General features: G+C 36.0%; 1 protein-coding gene across 1 annotated transcript; it reads left to right on the top strand.

Moving 5' to 3' along the window:
- Positions 1–14,194: 14,194 nt before the first annotated feature.
- LOC123307766 lies at positions 14,195–18,405 on the top strand. The gene is made up of 4 exons (XM_044890192.1): positions 14,195–14,577; positions 17,107–17,764; positions 17,824–18,045; positions 18,154–18,405. Exons 2-4 carry the CDS (start codon positions 17,676–17,678, stop codon positions 18,167–18,169), a joined length of 327 nt encoding a protein of 108 aa, XP_044746127.1. The 5' UTR covers positions 14,195–14,577; positions 17,107–17,675; the 3' UTR covers positions 18,170–18,405.
- Positions 18,406–25,926: the final 7,521 nt, after the last annotated feature.

Genomic DNA, 25,926 nt, shown 5'->3' with positions numbered 1-25,926 from the left:
AGCTGTATTCGGGTTCGGCTTTTGGACGGTCCGAGAATGGTTCTAGACCTGCGCAGAGGATTTTATACTAGGGCGCAAAAGTTTTGCGCAGTTTTAGAACAATTCTCGGACCGTCCAGAAGCCGAACCCGAATACAGCCTTTATAAACAAGCTGATCGGACATTGTTCTTTTCATTGTCTTGTATGCGCTGTTGCCAAATCGTAAACTCCGCACAAAGCGATTTAAATTTTAAAACCCCATATTTGAAGGACGATTTTAGAATAGTTTCCGCGGTGAATTTGAAAAAATCATGAATGAAACATAATTATTTAGTTTAAACTTGCATATGCAGTGATAACCCAAATTGAGAAGAATTTCCCATTTTATGTATTGAGGAACTTCTGTATCAAATCATTGAACTGATCGTGAAAAGTTGCAAATTCTTTGAATTGACCATCGAATTTCGTAGGATCAATTTTAGGAAGAACATTAGAAGACGATAATCTTAAAATACCTGAAGTTTGTCCAGTTTTCATAATATTGTTTGTATCATTTAATTCATTAAATAATTCAGCTGACACAGCTTTAATTGCGTAATACTCGGAAAGGAAAGCATTAGGGTGACCATCCACCGAATGCGAAGTTGAGCGAAGCTGAGCTTCTTCAATGCTAAATCCCGAGCTACGTCACTCGATTCGTAGCTTGTCAATTATATTAGTACTGAAAATGCTCAGCTTCGCTCAACTTCGTATTCGGTGGCCGGTCACCCTTACGTATCACATTTTCCATTTCGACATCTGCCTCTTCATCTGAAAGCAACAGCGAAATAATCGCATTGTGTTGTTCATGGAAAGCATCGTGAATCTGCTGGATATCTTCACTTCTAACTTTAAATAAAGTAGAAACCGATTCATCCGCTTCATATTATATTATTATAGCTTTTTGTGATAAATCGTATAAAGTATGTACCTATATCATTCATTGTGGTGTTACGATAGGCTTTATATCTTTTCATTTTGTCAATTTCGAAAATATAAACAAAACTCTAGAGAATGACAACTGACAAAACAGATTACTGTATCTGCAGCGATATGCGAAGGTGCTCTTTGCCCCAGAAGAATGATGAATGCACTTGCTTGCGTTCCGTGCGCAGAAGAAAATTAAAGGGGGGGGCGTATGGTTTCTCCCACCTGTACCAATAAGCGTAAGATGGAGGAAACTGAATATTGTGAAATTCCTGACGTTAGGAGAGTACGAAATCCAAAATTTTTCAAGGGCAATGGCTTTCATAATTTTGCGTGAATAAGAGGAAAAATAACAAAAAAGTACAGCGGAGTCAACAAAGCATATGCGGACTTAAAAAAAGGCGAATTTGCGTGTATTTGCAATATAAGTGAAATCAACCAGAGTGATAAGGGTGAAAATTGTAATGAAAAAATATAAATATCCGGGCTCGAATGTCTGACGTTGCGGTAAAAATAGCTCAGATTGTTGAGTGGTCTGTTATTACTTTATTTTTGAGTAATCTAATCCGACACTAGGAAGACGTAAACACCAAATGAATAACACTTACAGGGTCGTTCCAAGAGCTGTTCCTGTAGATTGCCTTCTATCTTCACGAATAGGCCTATTCGGTGTCCCTCTTCTCTAAAATTCACTCTGGGGGAACTTTACCCTATCGCACATTCACAAAGCGACCAAACTTTCTGTTTAGACTAAAACTATTCAACGTCTTTGGGGTATAGTTAATCAAATTCAGTTTAGTTCAGTTTTTAGCGACACTTGATTTCCTTTATTTAAGCAATTCGTTCGTTAGCGAACACACACTGTTAACATCCAAAATTCAACTGTCTGTTCTTGCGGTCAGTTTTTCTTCACGTATTCCGCACATATGTCCACATGACGATGGCGCGTCGAAATATAAGCTATCTTACTTCAACAGCATTGGAACAAGTAAAATGGGAAATTTGGTATATTTGATATGAATTTGTATCTCACAGAATACATAGATATACTTCAAAAAAATGAAATATTATATCCAAGTATATATTTTTTTTGCTCGGAATAATACAGTCCTATCGATCCAAGAGTCTACGCTAGTATTTCATGTAACTATTATATATGACATCTTAACTTCGAAAATACAATATTCTCGAATCGAAAAATTGATTATACTCACTCCATATAATTCATTCAAGGAGTTGGTATTCCCATGACGATTGATCTCTTTGATCATTCCTATACCAACCTACAGATATGAGAAAATTCATAACTCAACAATAAAATTATTACTGACAAAATTTCTGGAATATAATAAGAAAATTTGTTGATGAACACATTCGCCGATAATAATCTTGAAATATAAAAAGAGATCATGAGCGAAATTGCCAACAAGTGCCTAATGGAATTGAATTCCATGCGAAAATCATGGGAGATTCTGATCGCCTTATTGTTTTTCAGCACAACACCTTCAATATTATCCGTTGTTTTGTGAAACTCATTGGTCAGCTAGATAGAAACCTTTGCGAGTTTTCTATGTATATTCAAAAAGGAATTTCAATGAATTCTTCAACGACAAAAAGAGCTGCTCAGTTATGGGCTGCAATAAACTTTTCCACTTTTGTAGTTTGTTTCACGGTAGCAAGTAAATTTTCAAATATACTGGAACCAATAGCGAATACACTACAAGGTGTTTTTATCAATTTTGTAGATATTCAACGTCACATAAATTTAATTATAGATATATGTAGAAAACATCGTTCCGATGATGCATGCTTCACAGAATTTTTTTCCAAAGCATCATCAATTGCTCAGTGTCTCAATATAGAGATTGGAAAACCACGAATTTGCGGTAGACAAATGTACAGATCTATTTATAAAGCATCTTCAGCTGAAGATTACTTCAAAAAATCTAGATCCCTCCAATATTTAGATCATCTGATTTCAGCCCTTGAAACGAGATTCTCAAAAGAACATGAAATGTTTTTTTCTTTGTTCAATATTTTCAGATATCAGCAACATTATAGTCATCTGAAGTTTTCGTCAGAAATCATAAAACAAGGGTAGTGCTATAACATTCAGCAAAGGTTTGAAAAAACCCAATCCTAAATGTTATTTATACTTCCAAGTTTTAGTAACGTCCTAAATTGTTTTATTTCTGCCGAAAGCGAAAGCTTCAGCAGAAGAATTTTGAATCTGAAAATAATATTTTGGTGAGACATTTATGATTGGGTTTTTACAAGCTTACAATATTCTAGGCAATATTCTTTAATTTACCCGAAGGAATCGGTTAGAAATAAGGTTTTTCCACCGGATTAATCTTCGAATGCAAAATCTATTTTACCGGCCGAGTTTCCTTGTGTTGAAACTGGGATTAATTCTAGCATTGGTTTTGTCACTTTATGACTTATCCTTTAATGTGATGTTGTGTATATTAATTTTAGAGTTTCTTGGCCTATTCTTCATAGATAATAAATATGATTAATGTTGTAAAAATTAAATTATTTGGAAGTTCAATATCTTTAATGCAAAACATTAACATGTTTTTCTTCAATTCGGGATCTCATGCTTCGAATGAAACATTTAGGCCCGTAAGATTAATCATAGTTTAAACTTCCGATTGAGAAATCTCCGATTAAAGTTAATCTATGGTTTAAACCGTCGTGTTAAGATCAAGTACAAAATGAGAAGAGATTAACTAATCCTATGCAGTTGCCAAAATAGTTTACTATTTGAACTAATTGTGACTCATTGGTTGTAATTTCTTAGTTTTCTTTGTTAATCTTTGGATCAGTGTTTCTGTCAGACTGCAGCGATCAGTTTATTTATTTATTGTGTTCTGTTGTGATCGTTGTATCAGCATTATTATTGTTATGTATATTATTGAGGTGTGAGGTAAAACCTATGGTTGATACATAGCATTTAGTGCTTCGTTTCTGAAAATATCTATATTTAGTATCTAACGAAAGGCAAATTTCGAGGTGGAAATAAGGAATTGAATTTGAACATAGCAATTCAGAAGATGGATTGCAAGTGAGACAAAATATTAAATTGAATGTTGATATTTCACCTTGAGGTGGGGTGGCTTATTTTTTTCTCAATCTCACTCAAAATTGCTCTTGCAGAAGTTTTGGAGATCGAATGAATTCGATATCATCCCATTTATCCCAATGATTTTCTCGATCACGATAATATATGGTCCATCATGATACCTATTGAAATCATTCAACTCGTGCAAGATTTCAATATATGAATCCGAATCACTTTCATATTCCAGGCTGCGGTGTTATCAGTGTATTCTCCTATCCATAAACGTATGTAAAAATGTGTGTTTGACTCTGTACGTAATGAACGTAGTGATTCTGCAGCGGGATCTTAGACTATATATTTTGTGCATAAAAAAATACCTCCATTTCAACCCTCAGAATTTTAACTACCTTGACACAGTAAAAATGTAGAAAATACCAGTTGCTCGGGGTTTTTCGATGGAAATGAGTTATTACCAACATACTGAGCACGACCTTTGAGGTAAAATATTTTGTGCACCAAAATTACCCCCTCACCAACCCTCTGAAGTTGAACTATCTTGATATAGTAAAAAGTGTGAAAAATAACCGTTTCTCGGGTTTTTTCTTATGGAAATGGACCAAAGCTGTTCAGGTTTCCTGCTTTCAAAATGCGAAAATTTACATCACATTGCCATTTCCATGAAAACGGGCTTGTGAGTAATTTGGATTAATATAAGGGATGTAGAGAATATGTACGGGAACTAAGTATGTAGTAGCTAAGTTTAATTCGGGCATCCCTACGGAATTGGAATTTGAAGATTTCCAGTGGTTGACAGATTTCCACTTTTAATTATTGCTTGAGAGCAATATTAAAATCACACAACACCGATGAAGATTATACAAACTACTCAATACAAATCTTATGCAATATTTTATTATTGTAAAGATATTGTTCAGGATTTTTTAGATGATTTTCCAGAAATATCTGAAAGAATAATAGTAATTCTTCCAATTATTATTGGAATCGTTGGTAGTCGCAATCATTGGGTTATAGCTTTTGTTGATTTCCAGTACAGTTCATTCACTTTTAATGACCCGATAGGAAAATGTTGAATGTGTTGGAATTTATGGAAACATTTAAAAGTTTCATCCAAATATACAGGGTGATTCATAACTATTAGGACATAGGCTAAGGGCAGATTTTTTGGACCAAAATATGGCGATAGGACCAAATATACCTCAATAAAATATTGCTGTGGAAAAAGATAGAAGGCGTTAAAGTTGAATTTTTTATAAGGGGACAGAATTATATTTTTTTCGAAAGTCCTTTTTTAAAAGAATTAGAAAAGGCATAGAAGTCGGAGGAGGCCACGTAGAACATTTAATTTAAGTTTATTCTTTTTATGATACATTGTGTTTAATTATGGGTCATCGTCGAAATAAATAAATAACATAAATATATCGTTACTTCAAATCCCCCGTTCGATGCTCTGAACTGTTCAATTGTGTTTTTCTTAAAAACGGATGAAAAAATATACAGTGAAATTATTAGCAAAAAACGAAAAAATGTTCAGCTTTAACACCCTCTATCTCCTCCACAGTAATATTTTATTGAGGTATATTTGGTCCTATCGCAATATTTTGGTCCAAACAATCTGCCCTTAGCCCATGTCCCAATAGTAATGAATCACCCTCTATAATAAGTTCAAAGATACCGGTTTCAAATCTAAATTCAATATTCAGGAAATATCGTATATTAAACTGACGGATTTATACAACTGTGGTGTATATACGGTGGGTCATAATAAACAGCGAATGTCAGCTGAAGCCAGCAAATATGGACAATTTCAGAAATGATCCTAAACAAATTTTATAAAAGAGTCCAGATAACTTCCAAAATAATGTTTGTCTCATATGTGGAGATGAAAAAAGATCAGCGAGCGTGCAGTGTGAAATTTTTTTGAGATATTTTCCACAGGGATTGCTGCGCCACTTTAGAAAAACTTTGCAAAAATTATTTTGCAAGATGTCAGTGAAGCAAAATCTCTGTAATAATGCTGGTGCAAACCAATATACGGTATTCTAGCAATTTTATACTTTATTACTTCCTCAATCAAATCAAATTTGGGGTACCCACAAATAACACCAACAGTAACTCTCATTCGATACAAAAATCGATAATAATGGTAGATCGGTGCCTCCAATAGTGAATAAATGCTGTGATTTTTGAGACTGATGACATTGTGATAAAAATTGAAAATTTTCATACGCATGTTCTTGTACGAAACGTACAATAAATATCCAAAATTAGATATATCAATAAATTCATACACTCAATTCAATCAAATATTGCCATTAGAAATTATTTTATTTTATTTCCTATGTATGAAGGCCAGGCGAGACAATGGACTCAGCAATTGCAATAGATTTTTAATATCTAACATTTCTCAATCGAACTGCAGCAATACTGAGAGTGAAGAAAAATGTACTATGTACTGAATATGCAAAATGTAATTCGAGTTCGATTAGGTGGTCTTGACGTCACTGTACAATTTTACTATATATAGTTTGTTAGATTAGAAAATGAACGTTCATCATCACGTGATCAGCATATCAATCTCAATCCTCGAGTCCCTAAGTTTTCACCAACCCAGAACTCTAAAAACTTGAGGTCGAATTGATATACAAACCCAAAATTGGTCCTTAGAGCCTGCAATCAACCACCAGAGACTTTGGAATACATCCACTGGACCCGCATCAAGCAGCGGTCATCTGAATCACAACCCTTTGACTCAACCACCAGGGAAATACATCCACTGGACCCACATCAAACAGCAGTCATCAGACTCACAACCCTTTGACTCAACCAACAGGAAAATACATCCACTGGACCCACATCAACCAAGTCATCGGACTTACAACCTTTTGACTTAACCACCAGGAAAATATAATACATCCACTAGACTCACATCAATCAAGAGTCATTGAATACACAAACCTTTGACTCAACCACAAGGGACAACACCCACTGTATCCAGGATCCACAAGGAACAAACCCGAGCCGAGCAGCTCAAAACGGCAAAAGCCATAAAAAGGGCTCACACCAATATGGAAAAAGATACACCATCGAGAAAAACCGAAGAATACTTCAGCAGGAAGATGGCACAATTGAATGAAGAATGGGATAACTCTAAAGAAATTCATCAGAAGCTGCTACAAGAACTTCCGAAAACCCATTAATACCATGTCATGGACGTATATGGGCAAGCCGAAAAGATATATCAACAAGCAATTGCCCATTTGATAAAATAGAGCAAAAACTTCTGGAAAATGGACTTACGACAGAAGGAAATGTCCACAAACCATTATGATTCCCGAATCATCAAAGAACAGATGTCGAGCATTAAATTATTCATGAAGGATATGAACAAAATCAACAGCCTACTGGAGGAGGAAAGTCATTACGAACTCCTGAAAGTCAAACAACAAAACATGGAATATGGTGGTCAGAAATTCTCTCTTGAAATCAAAATTAACGCTCTGAGAACAGATGACGCACAATTATATTCAAAAAATGGATACTTCGATGAAGCAAGTAAAAAGTACGAAGCCAAAATAATAACCGAAATCAGAAGAGAAAATTCACCAGTATCCTCGAAAATTAATCTTCCAACTACAACCATTCCAATGTTCACTGGACTGTATGACGCACAGTCCAACTTCAGAGATCTATTCAAACAACTGGTAGACAACAACAGTTCCTTCGGAGCTGTAGAACAAATGCAACTACTGAAGATAAATCTCAGAGGAGAGCCCGCCAGAATTATCCAACATCTTGAAATATCATCTTCCAACTATCAAACCGCCTAAAAACTCATAGAGGAAAGATACAACAACCCAAAGATCCTGTTCAATAAACACATGGACAATCTTCTCGATTTCACCAATCTGAATTCTGAATCATCAGGAGCGATGAAAAAATTACACGACACTATCAGGGAAAGTACAGAAGCCCTAAGAATCATGAATATAAACAAATGGAAAGATAATTGCATATATCATGCTAAAAAAACTGGACTCAACTACTGCAAATCTCTACGTCCATTACAGGAAAGGGTCCAGCTACATCAATGGCGATTGGGAAATTGACGACCTCCCATCAGCTGATTCCCATACCCGTTTGAGTATTCCATTTTCCACAACCAGGGAATCCCATTGTGTCCACATAACCTTGAAAATAGGATCTCTATGCGAAATATTCCTCCAGAAGGGTCTGTCAGATCGGTTCTCTTAACATGAAACACCTCGTCTTGTGACTCAGTTACCTATCACAAAAACTGGGTTATTATCTTCTATAGGCGAAAATAGACGAGTATTAGTAATACTAAATACACTGGTACCCATTTTGAACACATCATGATGCATCTATGTGTTACAATTGCTATAGATTTGGATGAATTTATTAATTTCTGCCAATTATATGGAATTACATTGAAAGATAGTCCTATTTATCCCACTTCTAACACCAACTGTTACGAAACTGGGGTTCGTTTTCAGTTAAAATATTAATTAACAGTTCCAAAAGATCCTTCACTTTTACACAACACTACAATTAACTAATTCGTCTTTATTTTCTTTCAAATTTTAGAACTGTCTTCCTGACAGTCATGGCACCTTATATTCAATTCGTAACACTATGCCATCCACTCACCTTTATACCAAGAACTACTGGGATAATATACAACTCGCAGATCCACTATTCCATGTACAGAGGATGGGCTACTGACACAAAACACTCACTTCGGATGGATTATCAGCGGAACCGCATCATCGAGTCCACAATTCCGTGTAGCAAGCTTGATTACGAATTTGAATGAGAATTCACAACTTACAAAATTCTGAAACATCGAAGAAGCAGAAAATTCCGAGGAAACAACAAACGACGATACTTTCATCGAAGAATTTTACTCCAAAACCGTTCGACGGGACGAACACGGTTATACTGTGAAACTTCCATTCAAGAAAAGTGCAACTCAGCTAGGAGAATCGGAGCAGAGGACACTAGCACGACTATTTCAATTGGAAAACAAGCTGGATAAAGATGAAAAGCTCAGCAATATGTATAAAGAATTCATGCAGGAATACTTTGCGCTAGGTCATATGAAAATTGCTAGCTCAAATAGTTCAGCGAAGAGGTATTATATTCCACATCAATCTGTATTGAAAGAAGGACGTGATACGACACAACTAAAGGCGGAAACAGATAACTATCACATCTCGTATGTAATCATATATTTTAAAAACAATTGGTTATCGATTTAATCTTGGAGGCATGACTTTGAGCTTTCATATCTCGCAATTTCTCCCACAATGGGGTATTTTCCTATATTTCAAAATATATGTCATAAAAATCCTTATAACTCAAATATCTCGAAATATATTTTTTTCGAATTTTAACATATTGCATTTTGTCTGTATTCGATTACGAAAATTCTGATTTCAGAAGTGCTCTTGTGAACATTCTACGTCATTCTTACAATCCGGCAACGCCCATTTGTGTCAGTAATGGTCATGAAAGTTTTCTGATCACAATAGATGTAATAAATATCAAGTTTGATGATCACATTATTCACATTCATAGACATAGAGACATGGACTGAGCAATGTCAGCATGAAATTGGCTTTTTTTATAGAAAGAGAGAAATGATCGTCGGGAATTTACCTGTCTCTTTTTTGTTCACATAGAGGTGAGTGTAGACCAATCAAAATTCTAGAAAGAGACAACTGCATTCCCGACGTGCGTTTCTCTCTGTCACTTTTTTGACCGTATTTCATGCATATATGGAAAGGGAAGGCACAGTCCATGTCTATATGTCTATGTTCACATTTGACAAGAAAAACACACAATGACACAAAATGTCATCGGTTTCAAGGAGGTTAAGACACAGATTACAGAAACAATTTTTTGTAATCTGTGGATATCTTCTTGATCGGTTCCAGTGTTGTCGAATTAACAAAAATTACTATACTTTAATAAAGGCATTCTACGTCACAAGCTTTCACATAGTCGAAGTTTCGAAGGGTGTATTTCTGAAATGTCTGAATTTGGAAGCGAATCTTTTACGTGTTGAATAACTAGTAGAAAAGGCTTTCCATAAATAATCTCAAATTCAGTTTTCGAGTTTTAGGAAACTTGCCCATTGGAGGACGAAAAATAGTCTGAATTGATAAGTTGTTCAACCCTTTCTACAGGTAATAATATTTTTTTTCTTTCATCAATTCCTCCGTTCAGATTGCCGAAACCTGTATAAACGGTACATCATGTAGTTTTTTGCTAATATATCCACAGTTGCACGCGAAACGGATATTTTTTATTATTTTTTGATCTGTTAGATACTTTATGTTATTTGTGTCATTAAAACTACAAAATTTGATATCGTTTTGGGTATTCAACATGGTTCGCCCAGTTTCATTTGACACTAATCTTCTCAAGAAATATGTAATGGAGCATAGATTTCCGAAAGATCTGGACTCGCATAACACCATCCAGTAAAGAAATCTTTGATGCTTGGGAGTTTATTTTCGGCTGTATCGATTACAAGAAGCGGTATTTGGTTTTGCGAACACTAAAACGACATCAATCAGACTCGAAAAGTGACGAAAAAAATCGCAAATCAGAACAGTCATGTATTTCGCGTGTATCGCAGATAATTACTAGGAAAAAAATGCAAATGACTGATTTGGACAAAGTCCATCCTTCAGAGAAGAGCTCTATTCTTTCCGATATCTGTTCGATTTTGAACATGAAAAACACTAATAAGAATAGAAAAAAATTAAAATATATTGCGTACGGTTAGGTAAATCTTAGATGAGAATATATGAATTTCAAACTTCTACTCCAGTTATTTGAAAAGCTTCGAACGACCAATGTAGCCCACATATCTCATCAGGCGATTTCGTACATCCAGAACAGAAAAATGAAAAAATCAATGTAAATTCTAATTACATCATTCCTCCGGAAATGAGACTCACAATACTTCCTGCTGCATATCAAGGCGAAAAAGAAACAAATGACGTCGAATCATCCAAAACAGACGCTATTAGTTCATCTCCTTCTGGCGATATAAGTGCAACCGATTGGGAAAAATCTGTTAATAGGGATAGTGAAAAAGTTACCACCGATGACAGTGAAAATATTCCAGATTCAATATTACGTTTCAATTTGAATAATCGGGATGAAAGAATCGATATAATTTTACCTAGAGAATCAAGAAATCTGAAGATACAAAACTGGCGGCGACCCAAATACAACAGCTGTAGGTTCCTCGAATGTAGCTTTATTTTAACCCAAGATGAATTCGATGCCATATGCAAAGACAAAAAATTAATTGGTGAAAAATTCAAGAAAGTCAATAATGTTTGTTTATTAAATTTCAAACACAATAGATATTTGCCCTCTACAGATCAATTATAAGTGTATGCCTACTGTTCACAAAATTGTTAAGTTTTCATTCTGACTATAAATGATGTTTCTTTGACGTGCGATCATAAGGTAACTATTCTCAGCTCCCCGCTCAATTTCAATCATACAGATAATATAACTCGACACATAAAAGGAACTGCCAGAAAAATTTTCAAGAAAAGCGAAAATTGAGGGAAATGGCATTAAGAAGCGCATCCACTCAAATAATTAAGGCTGGAAATCTCGAGAATATTAAGTCGCATGCAGTTTTCAGGAAAGTTCGATCAGAAAAGTTTGCTGCCTATGATCATGATAATGATGACCTTGTTGATCTTATTCTGATGCAGAGGGATAATAACTCTTATTTGAAAGTTGTAGGACAACTCATGTATATATTTTCAGTTTACAACAGGTGGAAATAATTTCACAAATTATTGATATCGGTGAAGATATAACAATACATCTTGATGCCACTGGAAGCATAGTCAGAAAATCACCGTCCGCTATAAAAAAATTTCTATTATGCAGCAGTGATAAAAACTGAATTTGGCCATAGAATTTTTCCCATATTGAAAATGATAAGCTGCGATCCTGATGCAGTATCAATTGGCTCGTGGCTAGCAAAATTCAAATATTTCGCTCTTGAAAACAAACAAAAATGGCCTTTATTCAAAAAATCGGTAACTGATTTCAGCTTTCCTTTAATAAACGCAATCACTTCATTTTGGAATAATATGACTTTAAAACGATACCTTGAAATTACGTATCGATCTTTATTTGACGAGACGTATAATTTGAATAATATAACCGAAATGCACATATGTTGTTCTCATTTTTTTAAAATAATAAGTAATGACGTTAAAGCCCATTATAGCGACCTTGTTTGTCAAAAATTCATAAAAGAATTGATAGCATCATTATTTAATATAAATGAGTTTGAAATAATTTGTTCATGGTTCAAAGATTTTATATATTTCGATGTGCCTAAGTTTTATTCTGTTCAGCAAAGGGTCTCTGCAAACAATTGAAACATCCATCTTATATTTGATCTAACGAACTTGATAAGATTGTTGTTGTATTTTGTTTTCCACTTTGTTCTCATTCTTTTCTGTATTTATTTATACCTTAATGTAGTGCTTTGACTGATGACACTTTTTGTACTTATCTCTGTAGCCTTGAGGAAGTCCAAATATATGGACGAAACGTTGGCTTAGTTCCACTTGGTCGTTTTATTACCCGTTCTATTCCCGTGAAACAAACTCAGCATTTTGTAATACTTTTGAATTCCGAATATTTGAATGATTCAGTTAAAACAGTAATGATTCGACTATTGAAAACGTCATTAAATAAAAAAAATTTATCAGACATAGAAAATGAATATTGCTCTGAACCTAAAGATGCGATAAATAAAGACGAAGGCTTAATATATAAGAGTCGCCCATATTACGAATACTTTCTCGAAATATATAATATAGAATCGAATAAACAAACAACCTCGGAACCAATTGGTGAGAAAAACCCATATTGCAATCGAAAATTTTTAAACGACGTGTGCCTTGAAAAATATTTCACATACTTGCCGATGTGGAGTGGGTCATTACTAAGGCAGCCAATAAAACGTCTCAGCAATGCGGTAGTTGAAAATTGGTTTTCCATTACTAAAAATATCGTAATGGAAGGAAAAGTCAATCAGAAATGCAGCAGGGTTATTCGCCAGATAAGAAAAAAAACTTAATCTTTGCACAAGGAATTTATACTGCAAATTCCTAAAAGTTGATGCACAAAGAGAAGAGTTATTGGCAAAACACAGACGGAGTTTGATTCCGTTTTTCTCCAAGAAGAACAATGGCAAAAAAAACAAGATAACTACAAGTAATTTTGAGGGAACGGATTTTGACGGTAATTTTTTTGTATATGCAGTTTTCCATGAAAAATCCATTGGTACCAGTCTCAACTTCGGCAAGCTCTTACTTTGGGAGATATGAATTTTTGAAAATTTCTGTATTTTCCATATATTTTGACAACTCGATTGGATATTTCTATAGGTTATATGATAAAGAATATAGAATAAAACTCAATATGTCATAATGTTTCTATGGTTCATTGCCTACCCTAACCTTATTTTGATTTCCATCTATCATCATCTATGCCGATCTTGTTCTTCAGGACATATTGAGATGACGCAGTTGAGATTTGAATTAAATTTGAATTTTCGAAACGATGGAGAGAAAGTGGAGTTATTTCAACTTGCCTAGGTCGGCTCAGGAAGCTGTGACGATAATGCGAGATTGTGGATTATTGCCACAATCTCTCAATTGTCCGAATCATCAGAGGAGAGCCATGACCCTCTACAACGATGGGAGTTGTGGGAAATTTCGGTGCACCAAAAATAGATGCGGAAAATCTTTATCTGGTGCTACCGGATCCTTTATCGCCGAGTGCAAATTGGAGATGCACGTTGTGTTTGCGTTAGTACTTACTTATTTCCTTCTTTCGATATTGGTTTATTGAAATATTATATCATTACAGTTTAATATATTTCTTCCCGAAGATACGCCTTATGAGAGGGTAATGCATGCATGCATATAGGAGATTTGAAAAATTCTTCTGACCCCAATAAAAAGAAAAGCTCTAGCACCATAGCGGCATGGTATGATTTTGCAATAATAAATTAATTTTATTTTAAATTTTTTAACCTTATTAAAAAAATTAGAAAAAAAAGGCAATTAAGTGATTCAATGGGCTATATCTGTTAGATAAGTAAGTACTCATGAATTTGAATGCTATGCAGGTATAAATGGCTGTCGATCATTTATCTGAAATGATTGAGAACCTTCCACCTATTTGAGGACCAGGACATATTGTCCAAATAGATGAAAGTCTATTTGGACACAGGAAATACAATAGGGGCAGAGTTTTGGAGGGTCATTGAGTGTTGGAGATGATAGACTCCAGTACTGACGATGTAAGGATGGTCGTGGTGGATCAGAGGGACACCGGAACTCTCCAAAATGAAATTAAAAAATATGTCTCTCCAGGTACCGAGATCCACACAGATTTTTGGAGAGCACGTTACCAAATTATAATTACACACATAAAAGGGTAAACCACAGCGACCCAGAACAAAGGTATGTTGGTTAGTTCACACGCCTGCAATTTGACCGGTGTGAATACAGCGGCAAAAGATAGCAGGCCAAATCTCCGGAAACACCCGAACGCTGACGCCAGTGGCGTACATACTGATTCAGTTGGATGTCTAATGGGAGATATAGTTCAATTATCAGTATTTTGATGACTTCAAATCTTCAATCGTTGTTTTTTCAGATTAAATCGGATACTGAGCGTTCGAATCGGATAGGTTCATTGAAATTTCTACCCTCCAATTCCAAAATCCCATTTCATATGAAAACGTGAATCCTGCATCATAAAATTCACAGTAAATATTCTTTAGGGCGAAAGCGTCAAATATTGATGAAAAAATTCGACTTCGGATGGGGCTCCGGGGTTGAACTTTCAACCCTTAGTATTGAAAATTCATATTTCATAAGAAAACGTGAATCCTGCATCATAAAATTCACAGTAAAAAAGTCCTTTTTATAAAAGATTCGAAAGTCTGAAAGATAACTCAGTCATAATAACTTTGATAAAACAGAAAATAAATATTTTAATGAGGAATTTTTAGAGACAATTTTAAAAAAATATTTACCTTATGCTCCATTATGGACTCGACTCGTATTACGAGCTGATGAGGAGAGATTGTGCAATGCCATTATTGAAAACTATTTTGGATATTTGAAATGTGGCATCCTTGAAGGCAGTAAAAACCTTGAATGTTCAAGATTTACTCGCTTTTACCAAAACGATATAAAGGCTTTATGTAAAGAAGTAAATATGAATATCGAAAAATCAAACTTGACAGGAAGATCTAAAAAAACACACGCCCATATAACAGCCAAAAAGTCAACTCCTCAACAATCAAGAAGCCCTCTTCAAGTATGAATTGTGATAGGGACTGTGAAGAAAAAAGCGCCAAAGAAACTTGGTCCAGAAAGGCGAAGAGTAAACATTCCCATTTTAGTGGAAGTTATATGGGCACAATAAAAAATAGTTTGATTTCGGTGGACCATAAAATTGATACCATCGATGAATAAATACAGCCTCCATCCTAACATTTGGCTGAACCAAACCAACAACTTTATGATGAATGCATGGCGGAAATAAAGAATATTGAGGTGTCCTCTGAGCAGAGAGAATTGATTTTTTAAAGATCTATTGCACAGAGGGACTCCATGATTTGGAGAGAAGAAAGAAGGAAAAGGTTAACTGCATCCTTATTCTTTAAAATCTGTCGGTGTCGAGAAGGAACGAAAATTAAAATTTTTAGAGATATCTTCTCAATACCATCGAAATTAAACATGGTATTGAAAATGAAGAAGCAGCTCGAAAAAAATATTCTGAAATTTTTAAAACTAATGTTCTGTTGGGCGGTCTGATAATAGATGGAACTGATCCCTTCTTAGCCTGTTCTCCAGACGGACTTATTGATAAGAATGGATTAATAGAAATTAACTGCCCTTACTCTTTGAGAAATGAGGACCCGAATGATGTGGATTTGAAGTTCTTGAACGACTGCAATGAACTCCGTGAAAATTCACAACATTTTTACCAAATTCAGGGTTTATTGAATGTATCCGGAGGAGAATAGTGTGACCTCGTAATCTTCACCTTTCAAGGTTCAAGAGTAATTAGGGTTTACAGAGATATGTTGTTTTGGCGGAACAACATGCTTCCTAAATTGAAATCATTTTTTTATTTTGATTTTTTACCGGCAAAACTTCGGAAACATGATATTCGACGAAAGGAAATGGCGAACAGTGAAGAATATTGAATTTCTCCCTAACGGTTTAGTAAATGACATCGACTTTTACCAAAATATTATGGACCGCTGGGACATTGACAAAAGCAGTAGAAAAATAAAAACTAGAAATTATGTAGTAACCGCGTATAATCAAGTTCCTTGCCCCATACCAGAAATCGAAATAACTGATTATCTCAGTTTGAATGACGGTCAATTTTTCTTATCAATATTTGATGCAATCGCCCTAAAGAATATTTACTGTGAATTTCATGATGCGAGATTCACGTTTTCTTATGAAATACGAATTTTCAATGTTAAGGGTTGAAAGTTCAACCCCAGAGCCCCATCCGAAGTCAAATTTTTTAATCAATGTTCAATCATTGCTTTCGCCCTAAAAAATATTTACTGTGAATTTTATGATGCAGGATTCACGTTTTCATGTGGGATAGGATTTTGGAATTGGAGGGTAGAAATTTCAATGAACCTATCCGATTCGAACGCTCAATATCCGATTTAATCTGAAAAAACAACGATTGAAGATTTGAAGCCTTCGATATACTGATAATTGAACTATGTCTCCAATTCTCAAGATGCAAACTGAATCAGTCTGTACGCCACTGGCGTCAGCGTTCGGGTGTTTCCGGAGATTTGGTCTGCTATCTCTGGCCGCTGTATTCACACCGGTTGCAATTTGAGAACCACTTTTCTGTGTAACTTGAAAAATCATGTATATTTTGACAGAGACCTACAGGAATTACATTCTAATCAGAATTATATATTGATAATTTTAATATTTCAGCTGAAGATATGGTATACATACACAAAAAATTGAGGCCACCTGGAGACCAGCAAAAGACTATTTTAGGGGAAGGAGCAGGTTTTGTGATGATCACTTCGCCGATCGTCTTTGCGAGTATTTATGGCGAAGGCATTGCCGTAAAATGAACAAAGACCTGTTCCAATCTATGTTGGAAGCCATTTTAGGCTGCTTACCCTATAAACAGTCTAAAGCCTAGTTCTCAGAGCTTCGTAGTGTCGCCAGCGACAGCAGTCCAGCCAATCAGAGCATGTAAACAAAACTTCCCCTGACCCCTTCCTTTTCATTTCTGGTTGTCGAGAAATGTTGAAATATTCCAACTACACCTCGAATTTCTGCGACAATCACATGTAAATATAACCTATCTGTCAGCCCCAAAAACACGTTGTTTTCACCTTTTGATTTTAGATATTTAGTTTAAGTTTTTTAATTATCCACGGTCCATTTTCCATCTATAGTTAAATATAATACATTTATGTGAATCAATTAAACAACAATAATAATAATTATCGATATATTTTTTCATTTCATATATAGTTGTTTATTTCAGAATGGAGTTTGTTCGAACAGTTACGGCAGTATATTTATGGCGAAAGGCAAGAAAAGAGAAGGAACAGAATAAAATAAAGAGAAGAAGGAGGTGAGAAATTTTTTTTCAATATCTCCTTTTGATGATTCAGCTAAAAATAACTTATTTAGATTTTGGGTTCGTCCAATTTTTGAGAGGAGAAGAGAACTAGGTGCAGGACAAACTCTAGTAGAGGAGATGAAATTGAATCCTGACAATAACATATACAACTTCTTTAGAATGAATGCAAGTTTATTCCATAATTTATTGGAATTAGTTGGACCTCAGTTGCAGAGATCAGATTTGTGTAGGGCCCCAATTAACCCGCAGACACGCCTAGCAATTACATTGAGGTAGGTTTCGACATGCAATAGTCTTTACAGTGAATCTTCCTAGATACCTCCTTCACTACCATTATGTTGATAATTTTAAAAAAACCTCTTTTCATCTGAATATTACAGATGTATCAGGGGATAGCATGGCAAGCCTATCTTTTTCCTTCAGAGTAGGAAAGTCCACAGTTAGCGAAATAATTTCGTCTACCTTGGAAGTAATATGGAGTGTTCTTCAACCAGAGGTCCTAAAACAATCGGAGGAAGAAGATTTCAAAAACGTAGCTCATGGTTTCAAGAGAGTTTGGAACTACCCAAATTGTATAGGTGCTATTGATGGAAAGCATGTTATGATACAGGTAAATATGTGGCATGTGGCATAGGTTTTAAGTAATATAACATCTAAATTCAAATATAATCCTATTTCAGGCTCCACCTCACTCAGGAAGTACTTTTTACAATTACAAGGGTACACATTCAATTGTACTTATAGCAGTTGTAAACCATGAGTATCAATTTATGATGGTGGATATTGGAGCTCAAGGGAGGCAAAGCGATGGTGGAGTATTTCGAAATTCCATAATTGGCCAAAAATTGATTGAAGGAGTACTTAATATTCCACCTCCTAAAGAGATTGCTGAGGGGAGACCTGCATTACCTCATGTAATTGTAGGGGATGAAGCTTTCCCACTATTAGAAAACTTGATGCGCCCCTACCCAGGACGAGAAAGTTTAGATCTCGAAAAAACAATTTACAATTACCGACATTCAAGGGCAAGAAGGGTGTCTGAAAATGCATTTGGTATTTTGGTGGCACGCTGGAGGAAATTTTCTCGCCCGATAAATGCTAAGCTGGAGAATGTAGAAAAAATTGTACAAGGGGCTCTTTGCCTACACAATTATCTCATTAGAAATAAAACAGAATATATATCTTCTTCGCTAAGAGATATTGAATTAGACAATTCCCTGGTACCGAATAACTGGAGAACATCTAATAATTTAATGAGTGTTGGGCAAACATCCTCTAATACATTCTCCAGGTCAGCAAGGATCATTCGCGATGAATTCAAATGTTTTTTTTTTTTAAGAAGGAGCGGAACCATGGCAATGGGATAATGTATGGTGAACTTAATTTGTTTCAATAAAATAATTTTTCTTCAGTTTGAAATCTTGTGTTGTGCATTTCCAAACCCTAAAGAATTTTTTTGCAATTGTGAGTTAATTCAAAAACATGAGGCAATTTTTCATATTTATAATAACGACATATTCCAAAAATCATTATGACCACATTTCAATTGATCTCATTACCAGATGTGAACATTACTTGATCAAGTGCAACTTCAATATAAATGTGTTGTTGGGAAAAAATAAATATTTTATACTGATGACAGGGAGTTATGAAAAGACTTTCACTTTTGATTATTTTGATATAAACAATAAAATCACAAATGGATATTTTCCTGCTCCACTAACTTTGTCAAAAATTCTACTTGCAAATTGTTGCTCACATTCCTTGGCAGTTTCGACAACCCATCTGCCAGTCGTGAGCAAAACTGCTCTATAGGGGTTGCCTCCCTCCTCTCCATTGGCCTCAACTCCTTAATGGCTTCAAGAAAAGCCTCATCCTGCAAGGATAATTGGCCTTGCCTTCCCCTAGAGGATGATGGCTCTCCTTGCCTTCCTCGGGAGGTTGAAGGAGTTTCATGACAGAGAGACTTAAGTGGTTTTTTCGTTTTTTCGTAGTTTGTTCGAAATATGAATAAAAAAATAAAAAAATCTGCATTTACAGTAGCTTTCGATTGAGCCTAGTCTTGTTTTCTTACGCAGGGGATAACGGGGTGAAATCCACCCTTAAGCAGTGGCGGATTTACACATTTGCCGCCAGTAGGCTATTCAAATTTGGCCGCCCTTACCAAATACCACAATTACTCTGTTCGAAATATTAGTGGCAATTTTGTGTGAGTGAAAATCTTACTTTTATGATTTGTACACTAAGGCCCTAGTAAAAAACTTAACATTTAGGTACTTATAATTACTATTCTTTGCCTCGGTCATTCTGCAACACAGACACCGTGGTGAACGGCCTCGTTTTACTCGCAAACCCAGGTTTAACCTGTTGCGTTATTTCTGACATCGAGCGTTATGCCCTGCACTGCACTACACGTCGACCTTAGTCGGCCTAGGGTAACCTAGAGAATCGAGTTTCGGAGTTCCCAGATCATTTTCACAACGCAACGAGTAAGTTGAAATTCCACAAGAAATAGAAAGTTTATTTTAGAGTTAAAAAATGATTAGTTTTGATAACAACAACATCAACAAATATAAAAACAAATAGCAAATTCGAAAACAAAAAAGAATATAACACAAATCGCAAAAATAAAAACAGCAAATGTTAAATAACACACGATTTCACGATTAGTATTCATAACAATATCCAGAAATATAAAAACAAATAGCAAATTCGAAAACAAAAAATAAATGTAACACAAACCGTAAAAACGAAAACAACAAATGTTTAAAAAAAAATAAAAATAAATAATGGATATCAAAACAAACAGCAAAAACAATATATATTATCTGGCCACAATCAAACTAGCGGTGACAATAAAATCGGTATAAACTCTTAAATATTTTTCTGCGCGATTTTCTGTTCGCGAAATCATCAATGATGTCGTCATATGAAATGTTATTCTTAAGTTCCGACTCAATACACAAAAGAGCTTTTCTTGGCTTAAGGTGGATCTCAGATAACTTTTGACCCTTTTTAAGCAAGAAAAGCTTCTTTCACCCGAACAATTCGTAGCTGGTGTACAAAGAGCCATACGAATAGCTATATCCAAGTTTGGATATACATTACTCGAGTTGTGTTTTCGCAGGAACGAAGAAACACAACCCAACGTTTCAGAGTCTGGTTTCACCAAAATTTTTTCAGAAGAAAGGTAGCTGTGGAAGTGCATACATTCTTCAACTAACTCAGATTTTAAGTCATTAGGGTATATTTTTTTCCAAAAAAAGCTTTTTCTCTGAGAGTTGATGTTGACAATTCACTCATTTTAGTGAGGAATGAGAACTTCTCATTAAAACTTCTGTATGCCTCCTGTCGCTTTCCTAATTCAGATACGAGTCTATCAATTAGAACGAAAAAAGTATTGACCCTAAATCTATCACTTGCAGACATACTCATTTCTTCATTCGGTGTTTCATTATAATGTCTTTTCCTTTTATGTTGTCTTTTTCCCATGTCTTTCATGTACTTCTTTGAAACGCTCAATTCCATTGCCTTGTTTTCGAAATATTGAAAATTTTCTCGTTCAGCTTCAAAATACTTGCAAAGAGATTCGTAAAGATCGCCAACAGTGAGCAAATCTACATTAGAAGCCTGGATTTGCATATTAACTTTGTTTACTCTTTCCAGAAAAGTATTCCAAACAACAACCATCACAGCCGTTTCCAATTTCTCTAAATTCAGAAGTATTCCCGTTGCTTCATTTCGAGTTACAGGCTTTTCGGTACAATCATCCTCGATTAATTCCAAAGTTTTGAGGACTTCGTGCCAAAAATCTCTCAAACTCCTGCATGCGTCCTCTTTAGCAGACCAACGTGTCACATTTACTTTTTTTAGAGTTTTTTTCTGCCCTATTTCAATTATTAATTTTTGCCAACGTTGTGTTGAACTAACAAAAAAAACGTATACTTCTTGAAGCAACCTGAAGAAGCAACAAGCTTCTGTGCAAGATTCAGCAGCCGCATTCACCACTAAATTTAAGGAGTGAGCAGAACAAGGTACGAAAAAGGCAAACGGTGCTTGGCTCCGAATTTTAGCTTGTAAGCCATTGTAGAAACCAGACATATTCGCGGCATTATCATATGACTGTCCACGACAGTCTTCAATATTTATGCTCAGTTTTTCCATTTCTGAGATGATGGCTGCAAAAATTTCCTCAGCTTTATGTCCCACTGAGGGCAAGAACTCGAGAAATCTCTCACACGGTTCACCTGTTTCCAAAACGTATCTAATTACGAGAGTAAGTAGGTCCACGTGTGCTATATCTGGTGTTGAGTCGATGATTAAGGAGAAATATTTCGCTTTCCTCATCTCGTCACTAATATGTTTTAAGACTTTCTGACCCATCAAAAGAATAAGCTCATCACAAACGGTATTTGACAAGTAACTGGTACTTCCATATCCTCGATTTCCAAATCGTTCCATATGACTGGCTAAAAAAGGATCAAATTCCGCCAGCAGTTCCAAAAGCATAAAATGGTTTCCGTTATGCGGATCACCGAACTTTTCATTTGAAAGGTAGACCTCTTGAACACATTCGTTTCACTACGGCAACAACTCTCTTCAAAACATTTCTCCAATAAATTGTTTCTTCATCAATCTGCACTTGCAGTAAATTGTCGAGTCTCCCATCAATCTGACTTCTGAGTTTCAAATTAATAATACTGGATTTATGACGCTCAGATTTTTCATGCTGAGCTACCCGGTATTCTGCATTTTTCCAGTCATTGAATCCACCGTTCTCAAACTGAGTCCTATTTTCTAATGAAACGAATGCTAAGCATGGTCCGCAATATACAGATCCTTTACTTTCGGAATAAACCAGCCAATTTCGATCATTCACTTCATTATTTTTCATTTTCCTCTGAAAAATACTAGCGGGTAAAAAACGACGCTGATGAGCATATACTTTTTCACTTTTGGACAAGTCACAAAACTTGTTTTGGTCAAAACCGAACTTTGCGATGATCTCCCTCAAGGTATCGCAGATCCATAAAATTCTCTCCAGAGAGCCGTCTTTGACGCTGGGATCTGTTAAAAGGTCAGACGGCACCTATACGGCCTCCGGGGCGGAAACCCTGATGGCTGACACGCACTTTCCGGATCACGTGCTGATTGATTTCGCATCTGCAGAAGAAGGTAACTTCACTAGTCGCCTTAAGCGACCCAGCAAGGAATGCTGGAAACTTGTCACTGCGAGCGCGGTGAGAAGGGCAGTTTTATCCTTTCTCCCATACAAAGCGCCAGGTGACGATGAAATATTTCCAGCTCTACTTCAGCACGGACTGGAATGCTTAATGTCTTACCCCATTAGGCTCTTCAGATCCAGTTTGGCATGGAATTTCATACCATCAAACTGGAGGAAGGTCAAAGTCGTTTATATTCCCAAGGCGGGAAAAAAGGACTCACAGCCTAAATCATTCCGACCGATCAGTTTAATTTCGTTCGTGATGAAAACTCTTGAAAAGATACTAGATGAGCACGTCAGAGAGGTGATTCTACGGAAGCATCCCCTGAGTGCTCATCAGTATGCCTACCAGAAAGGCAAATCCACAGATCTTGCCCTCAATAATTGGCAGGATCAATGAATCTCTCAACTCCAGGGAGATTTCAGTGGCTGCCTTTCTGGGCATTGAGGGAGCCTTTAATGCTGCCCTTACTGAATCTCTGGTGAGGGCTGCCAAGGTTAGAGGTGTCCCTCCTACCATATCGAATTGGATCAGCACAATGCTGAGCTTTGTGGTGAAGCACTTAGATTCAAAGCAGGCAGAGGTTGTCCGCAAGGAGGTGTACTATCACCCATTCTCTGGTCCCTTCTGGTTGATCTAATTGCAATTATCATCTCGCTTGACGTTTATGTTCAGGCTTACGCTGACGATATAGTTGTTTTACTGGTGGGCAATGACGATGTAATCATCTCAGATGCTCTTCAGGAAACACTAACAGTAATTCAGGGCTGGTGTGATGGGGAGCAGTTAGGTGTGAACCCCTGTAAAACCCTGATTGTCCCCTTCACCAGGAGAAGAAAATTTCAAATCTCTCCTCCAACTCTCTACGACAAGACCATTCCACTCGTAGAGGAGGCCAAATATCTAGGCATTACCCTAGATAGGAAGCTTCAATGGAACTCCCATGTGGAAAAAGTCATCCACAAAGCTAGGCACTTCCTATGGGCCTGCCAAAGGATTTGTGGAAGGACATGGGGGATAGCGCCGAAGCAGCTCCGCTGGCTGTACGTCACGGTGATCACCTATGGCTGTGTCGCCTGGTGGTCCTGCACTGTACGCGTTCTAACCCAAAATAAACTTTCCAAACTCCAGAGAACGGTTTGCCTCATGATTTCGGGGGCATTCCGCTCTACTCCAACTGCGTCCATGGAGATGCTATTAGACCTCCCTCCCCTTCACATTTTTGTCCAGTGAGAGGCAAGACTAGCAACCCACAGGCTCCACTACCTTACCGTAAATGAGCCTGACAAACTCACTTTCGTGCCCAGTCGTCTGTCAGCCCAACTGGAGGCTGACGAGGTGATGGGCATGAGAACTGATCAAATAATCACAAGAACCAGCATGATATTCCATGAACGAGACGAGACAAGACTTTCCTTGGTCTCGTCTCTAATCTCGTACTAAAGTCCCGCAGGGGTCTCGTAGTCTCGTGAATAATTCGGACGATAGAGGACGCAAAGGAGTATTGCTTTTGAATTTGAAAACTTTGAAATCATTTCGGGTGCAGAAGCTTCATTAACAAGCAAATCGAGATCGGGATTGGTTGATTGAAATTCGAAACCATCAATCGACTGTAGTAGAATTTATTTATACATTTCACATCTGACATCTGACAATACGAATATTAGGTACGTCCAATTTCAAATCATGGGAACATAATTATATTTGTAATTTATATAAATGATGATGTATTCTCATATCCCACCCTTGGTATTTTCTGTCTCATCATTCCTGATAATGGAAAATGAGCTCGATATAAATTATTTTTATCGGAAAATGAAATAATCCGTATTGTTAAGAATCGTTCGAGTTCGAGGCTCGTTCGGGTCGAAAATTTTCTCCTTTCATTTTGATTTGAAATTATGAGATATTTATTCGACATTTTTCGTGAAATTCAAAGAGCTTCTATATTTGTGTAAGGGGGGACCAGATATTCTATTACACGTTATACAAAATAATTCGACGAGTTTCTTATTCATATCATTAATTTTTCATATTTTTCCATACAAGACTTCGTAAGCACGAAAAAAAAATTGTTTGTATGGAAAATTTTATCAGAATGAGGAGAGCACAAATTCATCATTTCATTCCAATAAACATTCCAAGACGAACGCACTCCTATTGGTTAAAAGTTTCAGGGTTAGTAAAAAATTTCATAAATATTCCGTTCATTTCTGCTTCCACTCCGAAAAACCGAAAAGATCGTAAAGTGATGCAGCTGTCGTCTGTTTTGCAGCAAAACCCTTTGTCGGCCCTCAATAAATTGGTATTATATTACGGTACGGGTTATGTCATGAATGGGTGGGACAATTCTCCACTTGTTGACAATTTCCTAGGCACAGTTTGTTATTCTCATTATTTTGAACCAAACATTTTTAGTTAGAATTCAATGATTATATACAGGGGGATTCATAACTACTGATAGGACCAAATGTGCCTTGCAAAGCTATTACCCATATATCCTAATAGTTACGAATCACTCTGTATACGGAATTTTTAAAAGACTGTTTCATTAACGCATTGTTGTATTCAAATAGTTGCTTCGAATTTTCCCAATTCATTCAGACAGTTTATAACCTGACCGATAAGAGTGATAATTTTTTTGTAACAAACAAAGTATTTCAAACTAGAACTAATCGAATACAACTGAACCCATAAAAATTTAATATGTTTCTTTGCCTAATAGAAAGTTTATTCTTGTGTGAAAAGATATAAAAGATAATTCGAAATTCGATTCTGATATCCTAAAATTTTTCTTCGATATTAAAAGATTAACTTCAGAATATGTTGAATGAGGCCAGAAATCTGAAAATCTTCTCCGGGAAGCAGTAGGTTTATTCACCAGATTTAAGAATTAGAACTAGATATTTGATTTCTGATACTGAACGA

This window comes from Coccinella septempunctata, chromosome 2 (genome assembly GCF_907165205.1).
Source record: "Coccinella septempunctata chromosome 2, icCocSept1.1, whole genome shotgun sequence".
Classification (NCBI taxonomy): Eukaryota; Metazoa; Arthropoda; class Insecta; order Coleoptera; family Coccinellidae; genus Coccinella; species Coccinella septempunctata.
This window is presented reverse-complemented; position numbering and strand designations above follow the sequence as displayed.